The following is a 15,662-nucleotide window of genomic DNA, read 5'->3' as shown; positions in this document are numbered from 1 at the left end:
GAAGAGGGGCCAAGGGGCCTGAGCATGGGGCCCTGAGTAAAACTTGCAGCCCCTCCTCCGCACCCATAGTTCCCACGCTTATGATTAGATTCTGAAACTTAACTGATTTAGACCATGATTCAGCGAGATATTTAAGCATGTGAATAGAGTTAAGCATATGTTTAGTCTCATTGACCCCAATGGGACTGTTTCAGGTGCAGCGGAAAGTCCCTAAAAGTGTGGGGGCCACCGGTGCCTGAACTGTGGCCCTGTCCCCATGCTGCTCCTTCTCTCTGAGGCCCTACCCTCTCCTTCTGTCGCTCCTCCTTCTGGACAGTAAAAAGTGAGAGGAATGGACCCCTGTTCTGGCATCCCTGGACTTTTCACATGTTTAAAATTAAGCATGTGCTTAGGTAACTTGCTGAATCAAGATCTAAATTTAGATGTAGCTATCTAAATATGGGGACTCTTTCCCAGAAATACTGAGCATCCACAGCTCCCATTTATTTAAGTGGGAGCTATGAGAGCTTAAGACTTTAGGTACCTAAGAATGAGTTCACTGTGAATACCTAATATTGGGCACCTACGTTTGAAGAAGTTGCTCTCTCTGCCTCTGCATGAGCTTTGAGATACTTATACATCCTGGCTGTGTTTGCATCTCAAGAGGAGCAATGTAGCCATTTGTTCTATGAAAGAATAACAAAATGAGTATTCCTCTTCTTTACCGTGTTAGAGCAGCTGGTCTCTCTCACATGCTGTATGTGGACATTAAACGTCCTGTGACCCTTGCTCTTTACAAAAACAGAAAAGATTTATGCTTGTGGTATGTGTGGTTTTTGTTTTGTTCTAATTGCAATTATATGTCTGTAAAATGTAGGTATCTGACCGTATTCCTCTTATCCAACCCTTTGTACATAACTTACCTTCTTAGATTGTAAACTCTTCTGGACAGGGACCTTGTCTGTTATGGGCCTTTATAGTACCAGCACAATAGGAACGTGAGCCTGATTTTGGACTTCTGGGTGTTACTGAAATATAAATATTACTAAACTATACTGATCTACTAACTCTAAAATTTATGAAGTTCTAACTGTTGTAGTGTTTTAAACTTTCATTAGTCTAACCAAATGAGCGTACGAAATAGTTTTTGAAATACTCCTTTCAACTCTTGGTATGTTAACATACCCTTTGTTTCAGTTTTGTTCGCCCTCCTTTGATCATCTTCTCTGTCGATGGCTTCCGTGCATCATACATGAAGAAAGGGAGTAAGGTCATGCCCAACATTGAAAAACTAAGTAAGTAAATCTGTTTTATTAGAACAAACAAACAGGGCAATCTCTTGTTCTCATATTGTTTTCATTGTTTATATAGCACCATAAACCAACAAGGTGCTGGGCAGTAGAAGAGCTGCATCAAACACAGCTGGCTTTCTGGCCCAAAGGTCTAACAATCTAAAGGCCTATTCTTATTCCCAATGAAGTCAAATGGCAAAAGTCCCATTGGCTTAAATGGTGTGCAATTTGATTAGGCCTGAAAGACAGGCTGGAGCAGTGCAGAACAATAATATAAGAATGGCAGAAGTGCATTGGTTTTTTGGGAGAGTCTCCCAGAACAGGTGCAATTTTTTTATGTTGTTTTATTAGCTAAACAAACCTGATCTTGAATTCAACACGTGTAGCAGCAACTGTGTGCACTATTGTATGCGAATGGGAAGTCTGGTGAAAATTTTCCTGTGACAACTCTGGAATTACAGTTTCAGACTGATTAATACTGTGTGTTTGTCACCCGAAACTAGCATGAATTTTCTGGAGTTACTTTACTGCCAATATGGGCAAACTTGGAGTGAAAATGATCTGAAGGACTAATTAAAAGGGAAGCACTTCTTTCTTTCAATCTACCTAGTTTTATACATCTATTTGTACGAGGGAAAGGGTTGTCATGTTTTAGGCCATGCGTGTCTATTTAATATGTGTGCTTTAGCGTTTTGGACTCTGTGCTTAAGCCGTAGAGTCGTGTTTATTTAAATAAGGTTCAAACATGTTTCTTGATATTTGTTAATTAAGCAAAGGTCTTCCTATCTTTCTGCCTTCAGTGTATGATAGTCCCACTTTTTAAACACTTGTATTTTCTATTGTACTTTCAGGATCATGTGGAACACATTCTCCCTATATGAGACCTGTATATCCTACAAAAACCTTCCCTAACTTGTACACCCTGGCTACTGTAAGTCTTTGAGGGGGATTTCCTGAATATAATTAAAGGGACTTGCACATCATTTACAAACTTGGGAATTGTGAGGGAGGAATTTTTTAAATAAAAACTGGTTAACGTGGTCAGTAACTTTTTTTTGTATTTAATTTTTTTTTCAAATGGAGTGGGGGAAGCATCAAAGTACTTTAAGATTCTTAGATAAAATGTGCAGTATAAATGCAAAGCATTTATTATAGCCTGCTGCTCTTTTTTCCCTGTCCGCTCCTGTAATGAAGTAATTCATACTTCTATTCTGTAACTACAACTTACAGTTCTTATGGAAATAAATCACAAGAACAGACCCTCAGTTGATGTAAATCTGTGGTGGTGGTGTTTTTTCCCACTGAAATTAAGTCAGTGGAACTATGCACATTTACACCAGCTTATTATCTGGCCCACATATTTGATGATGGCCCTGGTGTGAGTGCAGGGCTATGAACCAGGAACTCCTGTGTGCTAATGACAACTTTGGCATTAATTCCCACTGTGGCTTTGGATGCAAGTCACTTAGCTGACTTGCCTCAGGTCCTTCTTTTTCATGCTAGGAATAATACTTACTCATCTCTCAGGAGTGCTCAGGATTAAGTTACGCTTGCTAAGCAATCTGAAGGTAAAACATGATATTTAAATGCTAACTATATTATTATTTATTAATTAATTATTGTCCCCAAAGGATCACTGACTGTCCCCAGAATATTTTACAAAGATGAACTGAAAGTACTGCTTTAAAAGATCTTTTAATCACTTATTTTCTTACTTAAGTGGCAAAAATGTATTTCACCCAGTATGAAAAAACTTTAATGTAGCTAACTGCTGGAGTACCTGTGCTTTAAGACAAGATCAGGGTATGCAAATTATCTCATACTGCTTTAATGAATATCTATGGTACTAGACTTTTTTTTTTAATCTTAAAACTAAAATCTCTTAATTCAGGTGAAGATTACAGGCATACCCAGTTTCCATGCTTAAAGAATTTACTGATATTTGTGGTTAACTCTGCACAACTGCATTTTACATGTACTAAAGGTTCACTAATTAATCTACTTTTGCACAAAGGGACTCTATCCTGAATCACATGGAATTGTTGGCAATTCAATGTATGACCCCATATTTGATGCCAGCTTCAGTCTTCGAGGGCGAGAGAAATTCAGTCACAGATGGTGGGGAGGTCAACCAGTAAGTTTCAGACTTTTTTTCCCCTCCTCTGCTTTGGAATACAGCCAATAATAGTAACAATAAAAATACATCTGTGAACAATTTTAACCTAATCTCCTGACATCTGGCCCAGCTTCTGTCATTTTAATGTAACTTTTGAGTTGGCTCTCGCTTTTCAGAATAGTAAAACCATTGATTATGCAACATGGCTCTTGCTGATAAGTATGAACTAGTTGTAGTTAGAAATATCTTGTTTTAGGCAGCACAGTTTATCTCAAATCAGTATATTTTCAGAGTGTGGTGCATGTCCAAAGTATATATAATTCTATCTCAGTGTAGGGGAATGGACTAGAAAAGTGATACTAAGACTGAGGCTCGAGAGCCACATGTGGCTTTTTAATGTGTCTCCTGTGGCTCTTTGCAGCATGTGATATTAAAACACTGTGTGATTTAATTAATAACCACTCTGGGTACTATGTTCCAAAATAACACTTGGTCAGTCATTTTTCTGTGAGAAGAATATTGTGTGTCTATGTGTATAAAATAGTAAATGAAATAATGAATTCACACTATTGTGACTCTTTCTTTTTTGGGAATGTTGATAGCAACTTTTGCTACTGAGGTCTGATCCCTGGACTAGATCTCTCGATGTCCCTTCTGGCCATACAGTTCTATGATTTTTATAGTATTTTCCTTTAATTTACACATTACAAGTTTGTCAGGTTTTAGTTCTATTATAAACATACATACACAGAATTAGATAAAAACATATACCCTTGTTGGAAGGTTGTAACACAGTGCTACTTTTATTTCTTAGAATTCAGAACGATAATACACAAGACCCCAGAATCAGAGAGAGAGTGAATAGGCTGCTCCCTAAGGCAGTGAGACAAAACTCATCTTGCTTACCTTTAAATGGACTTTTATTTCAGAGTAGCAGCTGTGTTAGTCTGTATCCCAAAAAGAACAGGAGTACTTGTGGCACCTTTAGAGACTAACAAATTTATTTGAGCCGAAGAAGTAGGCTGTAGCCCACGAAAGCTTATGCTCAAATTTGTTAGTCTCTAAGGTGCCACAAGTACTCCTGTTCTTTTTATTTCAGACTGGCTCTTCTTTCACACTTTTTTCTACAGAGCCCTCTGGCTTATGAGCAGGACCAGGAAACCCCTCCCCCAACTTTAAAAGTGATAACTTGCAAGTCCAGCCCAGTTCTCAATACAACACAAGTTCTGGTTTTGTGTGTGAGACTGATGAAACGTAACATCTCACACACACACTCTCTCTACAAATGTTAAGACCAAAGGGACAGTTATAATCACCTACTCTGACCTCCTGCATAACACTTCCCTGAATTAATTCATGCTCCAGTTGAACAAGATCATATCTCCCAAGAAAAACGTCATATCTTGAATTTTAAACTAGCCTTGGACCTTTACCCTGAGCCAGTAGTTCTTCAGCTGTAAGGCTGTAGTTTTCAAAGGGACCTCAAAGCAGTTATTTTGCATTGAAATTCAATGAGAATTAGGTGCCACCTAAATATTTGCCACCAGTTCTTTTTAATTCCAAAATGGGAAAAATGTACAAGACAGGGCCCGGCTTTATACAGTGCTTGAATATGAAAGACCACTTAAGTGCTGTAGATTGATTTAGCACTGTAGATGCCACATCACCTGCTGTGTTGAGTGGGATAGACCGACTATTTCTTGCAAATGTGTCCCAGAATATTGTTACTGGCAATAAAAAGTGGCTGAAGACTCGAGTCTAAACACAGGGCCATGAGAAATGGTAGTGACATGATTATGGGGGAGTTATGGAACAACTAGTGTCCTGACGGAGTTAAACTCTCAGATGGCATTGGCCGGTGTTGCAAACACTACTGAGGATACTGAAATAATGTGATTGATCTAGAGAAGTTTAAAAAAATACTCAATGAGGGAGGAGAGGCTTGTGAAAGCAGTAACCCTGACAGAGACCCAGCAGCGGAGAGGGTGGAAAATAAGATGGCCAGAATAACCCAAATGACTTAGTCCACATGTACAAAGGCATTACATATGCAGGGTGGAAGGGACCCTTTCTGCCTGCCACTGGTGAGGTCACCAGAATATCAAATACAATTTTGGATACCTCAGAGTTTTTAATCTTTTTAGCAAACTCAAGGAAATTTAGAGAGCAGCCAGCAAAATACAAATGGTGAAAGGTGTTGCTGAGGAAAGATATTCTACAACTCTATATAAGTAACCAGTATTCTATAGCTTAGTCCTGCTCCCATCTAGAGTCAGCCTACTGCATTTTCTAAATATTTGGTGGATGTAAAACTCAATGACGGAGCTGAATTGTTCAAGGTGGAAGAGTGAAATTAGGAATAAAGAGAGAAAAACTAAATATGTATGTCAGGGCAAGCTTCCTGAGCATTACATGCTTTAGATTATGGAATTATGGGGCAGGGTGACTTGAATTGTGTATGGTTCAGAAATAACCCATTCTGGGTGGAATGGTAGGGTCGAGAATTGGTTCAATGCAGACTTTGGATGATTGTGTAATAATTATCATTAAAAAGTTCACTTTAGTGATCAGCATCTCATGGGAACACACACAGATCACCCTGTGAAATCAGTGGGATTTGACAGATAACTTGTCTCTTATTTCCAAGGGAGTATTTATCGGAAGGTAACTTGAGGGCATGTAAAAAAGAAACTATATGCAAGTTTTTGTAAATACTTCAGGGCATACAGTAAGCGGCATTTAAAACCTGATCATGTGAATTCAGCAACCTAGTTCTCAGAGTACTGAAAACAAGATTTTATTATTATTTATTAAAAAGGTGGCACATGGTACCATCTGTGTGCAAATAAAATCTCTTACCCCTAGTTGATATCCACATAGAAATAGTGGGCATCTGGGCCAGTGATCTCAAAGGAGAAACTAAAAAACTGATTCTTGATGCTCGCAGTTCCCTTCTCAGTGTTTTGACATCTAGTCTAACCATAAGAACAAATCTAAAATGTCTCTCAACCAGTAATCAAAGCCTTACTCATTGTTGAAAATACTGATCAGATGGTGTATTTTCTTGTGTAGAATAGTTTATATGGTCTATCAACCATGCAAATCACACATAGCCTTGTCAGTAGACTAGTCCCTTCCTTCCCTTATCAACCAATGCATCTGCTACACTACAGGAATAAATTGTCTAAAAAATCAAATAGAAATGAGTAATAAAAATGAAAAGTGTGCTGGATCTCCAGGACCTATGGCAGGATTTTTGTCGTGGGCCAGAGAAATTTGCCACTGTTTTGGAGTCTCTCTTGGGAGAGGATAAACCCTTCTGGATGACTTATAATCTTAAAAGCTTCATTTTCAGTGTACAGCACTGATCTTTTTTTAATGAAGCTCAAAATCTTCATTCAATGCCAAATCTGATTTGTAGAAGTTTTTTAAAATTTCCTGTTTTTTCAGGCGTAAACTCAAATGGGTGAATACCATTTATCCTGCAGTGAAGGAATCAGTAGGCGCATGCTTTCTTCCAAAAAAGGCATTGTACTTTTCCAACTTTTTGTCCACTAGCTTTTAAATCATGGCTGTATTAAAAACCGCAGTACACCGCATAGGCTCTCTTTTTTTTCTAGCGTTTCTGGCCATTGGCCTGGATTTGTCCCCTGTGTCATGGCTGGCTGGCTTTTTCTGAAGTTTTACTTTCACTTTAAATTGAGACTAGAAGCATTTAACAATTCTTGGGTTGTGTGTTTTTTTTAACTTGAAGTAAGAGTTCAAAAGGGCCTGGTGAGAAGCCCTGAACTGTGCTGCTGGCCAGCTGAGGCTCCAAAAGGAACATCATGTTCCTAAACTGCCTCCTTGCTCTTAGCTGCTGTATATTAATGAGTCACTGAAATACATGTTGTTGTGTCTTAATGCTGTGTTTATAGTCCCTAGACATTAGGCCCAAGTACTACACAGATTAGAACTATGTCAGTTTCAGGGCTATATAGCAAGTCCTACATCTAAGCAATCTCTATTTTTGAAACAAATCAGATTTGCCTCTGTTTAATAGGAATATGTTGTATTGGCTATCAAAGGATCAAGCTCAGGCTAGCAGGGACTGGGAGTATGGAGGCAGCTGGAATATTCCCTGAGGGAATAAGGAGAATATAGTTGACTCAAATAGTCTCTTGCAACCAGCCTAGGAACAGTATTGATAAAAGGAGAGAGATGGGGATCTGCAGGAAGCTGCATCCAGCCTTTCTATTTTAAAAGGACTGTCAATCGTTTAAAATGACATTTTTCCTGTTACTTCATGGTCAATAGGGGGAAAATGGATATCCATAAGAATTTAATTCCATAAGCAACATTTTTTGGCTTTAAATTGGCAAATCCACCCTGTTTGTCTGACCCTGTCTCAGCCAATTACTAGGTAATAGCTTTCTGACACCAAAAACGTCTGACTGTGCCAGAGGGCAATTGCGCTAAACTACTCTTAGTCACATAATTATCTCAATCAGATAAAGGGTGCATGGTTGGGAAGGGTTTAATGTATCTACTACCAAAAGGTAAAATATACATATGAAACAGCTCTGGTTTTAATTCTACATAGCTGTACCAAATTTGAATGCATTTATTTACCTCAGAAACCCTGTAAGTTACTGTGCAATCTTCCCTCCTCCCCTCCCCCTGCCCATTTCTTAATGAGAAAGGGATTTCCCACCCAGGCTTTGCCTCTCCTCAACCACAGATGGTGTATACAGTACCTCTGCTTCTGACCAGAATTTCCCTCCTTGGCCAGCTTGCAGAAGAAGTGTTTGTACAGTGATCCCACAAGAGCCAAAATGCAGTGCATTTACTTTATATTGGCCTTGGCCTAGGATGTGCTTTTGCTCGTTCTTTCATAATGCAACAAATACTGGGCAAGCTTTATGAAGCGATTTGGAACTTATTTTTCCACAAAAGATTAAAAGTAGATAGATGTTGCACTTTGCTGGCTTTCACAATCTAGTCCAGGAGCCATGCCAATTGATTTTCCTTGTAATAATGTACATACACAACGGCAGTATTGTCTAGCAGTTTGACCAGGAGACCGGGAGTTCTGAGGGCTCCTAGGTTCTGTTCCTGGGTGCTGCCACTGATATCCTGTGTAATGTTGAACAATTCACTTAACCTCTTTGTGTCTACCTTTTAATAAAAGGAAAAGAGGTATTTAATTCAGAGGTATTTAAAGGCATTAAAGTATTTTGCATGTTTACAGTGTGATATATTATCTTCTCTACTGGATTTGGGTACTGGCTGTTGCACTAGAGCTGAATCTTTGGGTCCTTAATACAACAGACTTTTCTGAACTGGAGAAATTAAACATACTCTAATTCTTGTGATAACAGTAATAGGGAATACTGGATAATGTTGGAATGTTGTTCCTCTCCCCTCTGTGCTAGTAGGGCACTTTAATATTGTAGACCTACTATAGCTTGCAATACAGGCTGTGGTGTGATATAAGGGATATGCATATTACATAATATGGTTTCCACTAGCAGCTAAAACTGGTGTATTTACATATAGCAAATAAATGACTTAAACTCACAAATGGTGCTGTCAGGGAAACCCCCATCCCCCTTAGGCCTGAGGCCTAATGAGCAAAGCTATGGAGCAGCAGCTAAGCTTGTTTATCTGTACAAAGGGCATGCAGGGGCAGGAAAATGTGGTCAGGGCCCAAAATAGGGGGAACTGAAGCTGGAGAAGGGAACTAGGTGATAAGACAGAGGGTCCCAAGGCATGCCAAGTTCTGACGGCTGTCTTTGTATAACCAGACCACAACGAAAAGTGTTAGAACAGTCAAACAGCAGACTTGACAATAACAGAGAAAAACTGTAAAGGGAAAATTAAATGGTCAGCCTGCTTGTTTTTGATATTATATCCCAATAAGGCAATTAATGTGTGTAACCAGCGTGCTACGTTTTGCGGTTTTAACCTTTATCAGCTTGGTAAGATTTGTAGAAAGCAGAGTAGCCTGCCTCTTGCGTGGGGTCATGCTGTCTCTCCCTGCATATATGCTTGTATGAAATAAAGGAGTCTCGGGCTGTCTGATCTAAAATCAACCATGTGGTCAATTTTCCACAACAGTGCTGACCTTGCAAAACCAAAAACAGCAAACTTTGGGATAACTGACCTGAACAAACATGCTAGCCAGAGAGGATTGTAAAATACATTTAATTTTATAGGTACATTACAGGAACTTTGAGGTTTATATAACTTTAAAGTTGTGACTCGAACCAGCAAGGGAGGACATTCAAAGATAACCCTTATGCTTTGTCCTCAACTCTTGCTGTTCTGGAGGGAGGGAAGGATACGATGTCCGCCTTATTTTTGTTGTCAGTTGGCATTTAGAATAAAATCATTCGTAATGTCCATTTAATTATATTGTGTTATCCATTGCGGGAGGGGAATTATATTCTGCTCTTTCAGGGCAATGAATTCAGTCTAATATGTCTGCTTCAATACTAAACTTAGTTTGGTGTTTAATATTAAACTCTGCATCTATATGATGACCATGCAATCTCCCCTTCAGATGCCCTGAAATATTGCATCCAATTTTTTGTTGCTGTTGTGGATCTGGGCATGAAATTGCATGACAGCAAGCTTTTTCCTTTTAGTTCTACAAAAATAAACCAAAGTAGTTTTTCAAATGATCCTATAATATTTTACTGTTGGTGTAGCACAGAGCTAAATTTATGTTACAAGGTCGTGACGGTAGTCGGCCAAGGATAAGAAACTGATTGAGACCCGCTTCCCTTTCCATAAGGAGTCAGTTCAAATATTGACTGTATGGGTAGTTAGTCTTTAATGACTTCTGAGTGCTCATTGTTTGAGGAGGAGTTGGACTAATTTCAGATCTGAGTCCATGTTCCAATACCAATATAATTGGTGAGACTGCAATGTTAGGTAGGCATGGAGGCAGAACTAGTTTCTCTGTGATAGGACAGGTTGCTCGAGTACAGTGTAGAGAAGCTTGGACTGCCACTGCCCCTGCTACCTTTGTATCTATTCACAGAACAGTTATAAGGTACAGGATTTAACTCTGCTGGGCTGTCTCTTGCCACATCTTAAACTCAGTCCTGTAAGGCTGTTAAATGTAGAAGTCCCATGGACTTCAGTGGGCGTCTCTCACACACAGGGTTTTCAGAACCAGGCTTCACGTGAGCATAACACTGAAAAGTAGGCAGGTCTTGTACATTAAGTCTCCTATTCCAAGCAAAACTGGTGTTCACAGAACATTCCCTGATCCGAGTATGCCATTCAGCAGGACTTTTGTAAAGACGATGGGCAAAGGATCAGAATTAAAACCAACTATCAACCTCTCAGCTAATATGCAGGATGCCTTGGCAAAGTGTGCCAGTCTTAATCATTAGTCTGTCAAAACTACTTGGTCAGAAGGAGGGTGTCTCTCTTGGTGCGTGTGCTTAGAGTCACTACCTAGAAATAGACAAGGTCATGGTTAGATTCAGCAGTAATCATAGTTAGGATTGGCAAAAAAAAACTTTTAGCTACTGTTGGAGGACTTGATCTTTATTTTGCGGCCAACAATAGGCAGGTGTAACCACTTGTTTTGAACTGTAAATAAACAGTAAAGAAACCGAAAAATTGAGAGAGAAGGTTTTGGAGGCATTGTGGGTGCAGGCATCAACTATGGAGCTTTTCAAGGGGAGAAGTGGATTGAAAGGAGGCGTGAAGCTGCTTATTAATATCGTTGTGTAATGAGAACAACAATATACCTAGGTTAAATGTTTAACTACAGTAGTCTCCAATATAAAAATCTCCATTGTCATAGCACTTCAACACTTCATTAAATTAATTCAGTTAAGACTAAAGTAAGATGTGTGCAGAAAACGCAGGATGTGGCTGTGGAATAATTCATGCACAGGCAACCATCTTTAAGATCAGGATGAACATATATTGACACAGAAGGTTCAGAGTTAAGAAAGGTATTTTCTAATACGTGGCCATTGGGAACTATTTCTTGTTCAGCCAAAGTGTGGTTGGTTGGTATATTAATAAATAAATCTTCCAAGCACGTCTTCTAGTTTGAGTGAGGTAACACATTTTTGACAGAGGTTTGCTAAATTAGTGTTCTCCCAGTTTTGATCAGAAAGAGGCCAAGATGGGATATTGCTGTCCTTTGATGGCTACAATGGCTCGAAATGCCTCATGTAGGCCACACAGCTACATCACTTCCTGTTAAAGAGTAATAATGGAGATTTAAGGTGACATGGAAGAAAAGTGTAATCTGACCCTCCACATGGCTGCAGGACAACGTGGGTGAGGTAATATCTTTTACTGGACCAACTTCTGTTGGTGAGAGAGACGAGCAATTTGAGCTTACATAGAGCTCTTCTTCATAATTCCCAGACCTGAAGAGGAGCTCTGTAAGCTCAAAAGCTTGTCTCTCTCTCTCTCTAACAGAAGTTGGTCCAATAAAAGATATTACCTTACTAATACACTCTCTCTCATATCCTGGGATCACTTGGCTATAACACTGCATACCTCAGTATGGCTGACTAAACAATAATTCACTTCCCCAAAATCTGTATAGAACAGCATGTCCTCTTACAAATGCTCAGATATGAGATGGGATTCTAAAGGCTACACTTTACTTTCTTGTTTATGATAGGAAAACATGTTTTGAAAAAGTTTGCTTTTTAATTTTCCTTTTTAAATCAAGACTTGAGTACTATTATAATCCTTTTATATTTTCCTCATTAGATATGGATTACTGCTACCAAGCAAGGGGTGAAAGCTGGGTCATTCTTCTGGTCTGTGTAAGTGACCTTTATTTCTGGAGACCTGTAGCAAATAATTCAGACTTAATTTGGTGTAAGTAAATGTTCATTAGTTTCCCTGGCTCTAAACATTCAATATCTTCCCAGTCAAAGAAAACTGCCTTTTTTTTTTTTTAAACCCCTCCTACACCATCTCCCACTGTGGTTTCTTTATAATTTTGTTTAATATATTACAATGCGATATTTACCTTTGGTCCAGATCTTGAAGACCTCTTTGTGCAGGGCTCCTGAGTTGAAAATAAGTGTGGTTATGTTGTTAACATTCAGCTGAAGTTGAGCAATATAATTATCTGGCAGCTTAGTCTCAGTCCATGTCTAGACTATGGACGCTACAGTGGCGCAGCTATGGTACTGTAGTTTCATCTCTCTTAAATGCCTGTTGTGTAGTTCTCCCCTCCCTCCTGGTTACTGTAGGAATTCCACTTTCCCACAGCTAGGTCAAAGGAAGCAGTCTTGTCAACCTTGCTGCGTCTACAGCAGGGGTTAAGTTGGCAGAGCTAATGGGCTCTGCTGTGTACATCTTTCACACCTCTGAATGCCATAGCTATGTCAATCTAACTTTTTAAAGTGTAGACCAGGCCTTATCAGCAACATATTCTTTTAACCCTTGGATGTGATAGGTGTTTATAGGAGCCTCTTCTGCCCTCCAAGCTCTTACAGCATTTTGGCATGATGAAAATGTGCCAGCAGTGCAGCCTAACTAATTCAGAAATTTCCCCCTCAAATGGACATTCATTTTTAAAAGACAGATTGTTTCATGTTTTGGATAAAATATCCTCTTCCCCTTTCTCCAATCCAGAAGACCATTCTGAGACTCCCTGCTGTTTTTCTTGTTTACTGCCTAATCCTGCATTCAGCCAGCAATCTTTCTATCTGAAAATGTCTGGATAAGTATAATTTCTGAGCTTTGAAGGATTACTAGTGTGAAATGAGATCACCTCGTTTTCTTTCTTCTGCCAAACTTTGGCAGCAGAGGTCCTGTTGTGGAACTCCTTTCTGGAAGAAAGCAGACTATGTTCAGATTGAAATATTAAATGGATCTTTCCCATTTTTTGATTAAAGGCTTCCACCAGAATTGTGCTCTTTAATTTTGAATATCACAGTGATATGTGCTATTTTGATTAAATGGGGATTTTCTGTCATCTTTTTTATGAATCCTATATGTGCTTCAGTTTCCCTCTGTATTTTGCATTGCTACCCAGTGGGGGTAACCAGGTTAAATCTGCTCTTGGGGCAGTGCAGGAGACGTGAAGTGTGTGTGTGTGTGTGTGTGTGTGTGTGTGTGTGTGTGTGTGTGTGTTGCCCAGATGTCTGTGGTGGACTTACTGCGTCATTCAAGGACAATGGAAAATCTGGGAAGACCATGGAAATCCCTGGTGGACAGTACATTGACACCTAGCAATCAACAACCGAGAGGAAGGAGGTTTTCTCCCAGCCTCTCAGCAGGAAAGCTGAACAGAGGCCAGCTCGAGAACAAAGGTCTGAGAGGTGACAGGCAGGATATAAAGAGTTGACCTTTGGGAAAGGCTGGACTGCTGTCACCTTGGGCAGACAAAGGGACACAGAGATTGAAATGGAGCCCATAGCAGCATGGCTGGCAGATTGCTCTGGTGTCACCAGATGAACTGTGCTAAGGACTTGAACTCTGCTTTGTTTTGGAAAGGCTGCCTGGTGTAACTGCAAATACTTGCTGAGGTGCCTGTGTCCCTGAAGAGAGTAAAAGTCTCTGACTAGGGGTATGTCTTCATTACCAACGTTGTGGCACCAGTGTTGGGGGAGAGCTCTCCTAGCGCTGTAAAAAACCACCCTCATGAGGGGAGTAGCTACCAGTGCTGGGAGTGCGGCTCCCAGTGCTGGTGTGCTGTCTACACTGCGACTTTACAGTGCTGAAACTTGCATCGCATTTGGGGGCAGGGGGGGTTCACACCCCTTAGTGAGAAAGTTTCAGCACTGTCAAGTAGCAGTGTAGATAAGGCCTAGGAGTTTCTCAGGTGGTGGTGGGCAGAGCTCATGGTATGAAGCAGGAGTGCTGAAGCTTAGAGGTTTAGTCTCTGAGGCGGTGAGGCTGCAGGGCTTACTCTTAAGAAAGAATGAGATCCCTTAATCTGTGACAGCTATGAAAATGTCTGTGATAGACAGGAGCTCCCTCTGCCATGCCCCCATCCCAATCTGCATGAGTTCTAACTTGCTGGCTTAGGAGCAAGGGACCTCACTATTTTCCTTGCCTAGGAAAATATGCTACCACTAAATAGTCACAATGGGCAGGGTGACTAATGATTTTAAGTAATTCTCATTATTTTGAATCTATTGTGTGGTTTCATAATTAAAAATGCAAACTTGAAATAATTCTGGAAGTAAAGATTCAGCCACTATGTCTGAAGAGTGTGTATGCTCTCCAGAATTATAGCGCGTGCGCTTTTGGGCCCAGAATTAACGTTGTTTGAGAATTTGTAAGTCATCCCTTAAGAAATTTAGCAAACCCTTTATTATTCCCAAATGATTTACATAATGGAGGATGCAGACTCTTCAAACTTGCCATATAGATAAACTCACTATATTTTGAGGAATTTGAGGGAAAATTACCATTAGGATTAATGGTAATTTTTTCCCCCTCTCCATTCTTCGTAACTGGAATTTACTTGTACAGGAGAAGCTGTTGAATGTTGTACTACAGAGAATTCAATCACCTGTTGTGGACTTTGACAGCATAGGGGAACAGCCATGTAGTGAAACGATGAGCCAAAAAGAGAAATGCTGCTTTAACAGTTAGTGTCTGTGGTTCCAGAATAGGTTACACAATTATGCACTAGTCATAATTGTGTGATCATTGCTCTGTAGTGGCACCATGCACAGTTATGGCTGTTTGGGTGTCTGAACTGTGCATTTCCATACCTTAGAGTGTTGGGACTTAAGCTTAATCCAAGAAATTCAGAGTTAAGATTTGTAATGCTTGTTTTTGTGATAAATTACATTCCTCTAATGTTTATACCCTTAAATTACCAATATACATCTAAACTCCAGTTTCATATAGCTTTTTGTCTTTGAATACAAAAAGATGAGACATTTTAAAGATTAACAACTCTGTTTAATATCTACTAGAAGAAGAATTTTTAGTCTCGCTATCCAACTGGGAAGTCTCAGTATTCTTAAGGAGGTTTTAGCAGAATGAGAGTTTCAAAATTGTGAGCGTCATGGTGCTGATTGAATGATGGCATTCTAAATGCATCTGTAACTTTAGTGCCCTTGTGGCCAAGATGGAGTCTGCTCTGCAGGCAGCTCTAGCCAAGAGAAGGTGCACGTAGGAATGCAGCAGGGAAAGTCCCTTCTACCCCAGGGCACCTGTTCCAAACCCCCCAGAGTGAACATGCACACACCGGAAGAGTACAATGAATATAGGAAAGGGAAATATTTATTCAGAGGGATGAGAGAGGGGGAAAGTAACATGGGGAATTATAGGGGGAG

At 39.8% G+C, this 15,662-nt stretch overlaps 1 protein-coding gene across 3 annotated transcripts in view; it reads left to right on the top strand.

Moving 5' to 3' along the window:
• The window catches only part of ENPP2 (ectonucleotide pyrophosphatase/phosphodiesterase 2), a 113,768-nt gene that overhangs the window by 59,336 nt on the left and 38,770 nt on the right, over positions 1-15,662 (top strand). For all 3 annotated transcript variants that reach the window (XM_050940758.1, XM_050940759.1, XM_050940757.1), the window contains exons 6-9: positions 1,177-1,274; positions 2,123-2,202; positions 3,286-3,405; positions 12,124-12,179. In XM_050940758.1, coding sequence (XP_050796715.1) covers positions 1,177-1,274; positions 2,123-2,202; positions 3,286-3,405; positions 12,124-12,179 — 354 coding nt within the window. The remainder of the gene's footprint in view (positions 1-1,176; positions 1,275-2,122; positions 2,203-3,285; positions 3,406-12,123; positions 12,180-15,662) is intronic.

This window comes from Gopherus flavomarginatus, chromosome 2, assembly GCF_025201925.1.
Source record: "Gopherus flavomarginatus isolate rGopFla2 chromosome 2, rGopFla2.mat.asm, whole genome shotgun sequence".
NCBI classification, from domain to species: Eukaryota; Metazoa; Chordata; order Testudines; family Testudinidae; genus Gopherus; species Gopherus flavomarginatus.
The sequence above is the reverse complement of the archived record's forward strand: the minus strand, read 5'-3'. Positions and strand labels throughout refer to the sequence as shown.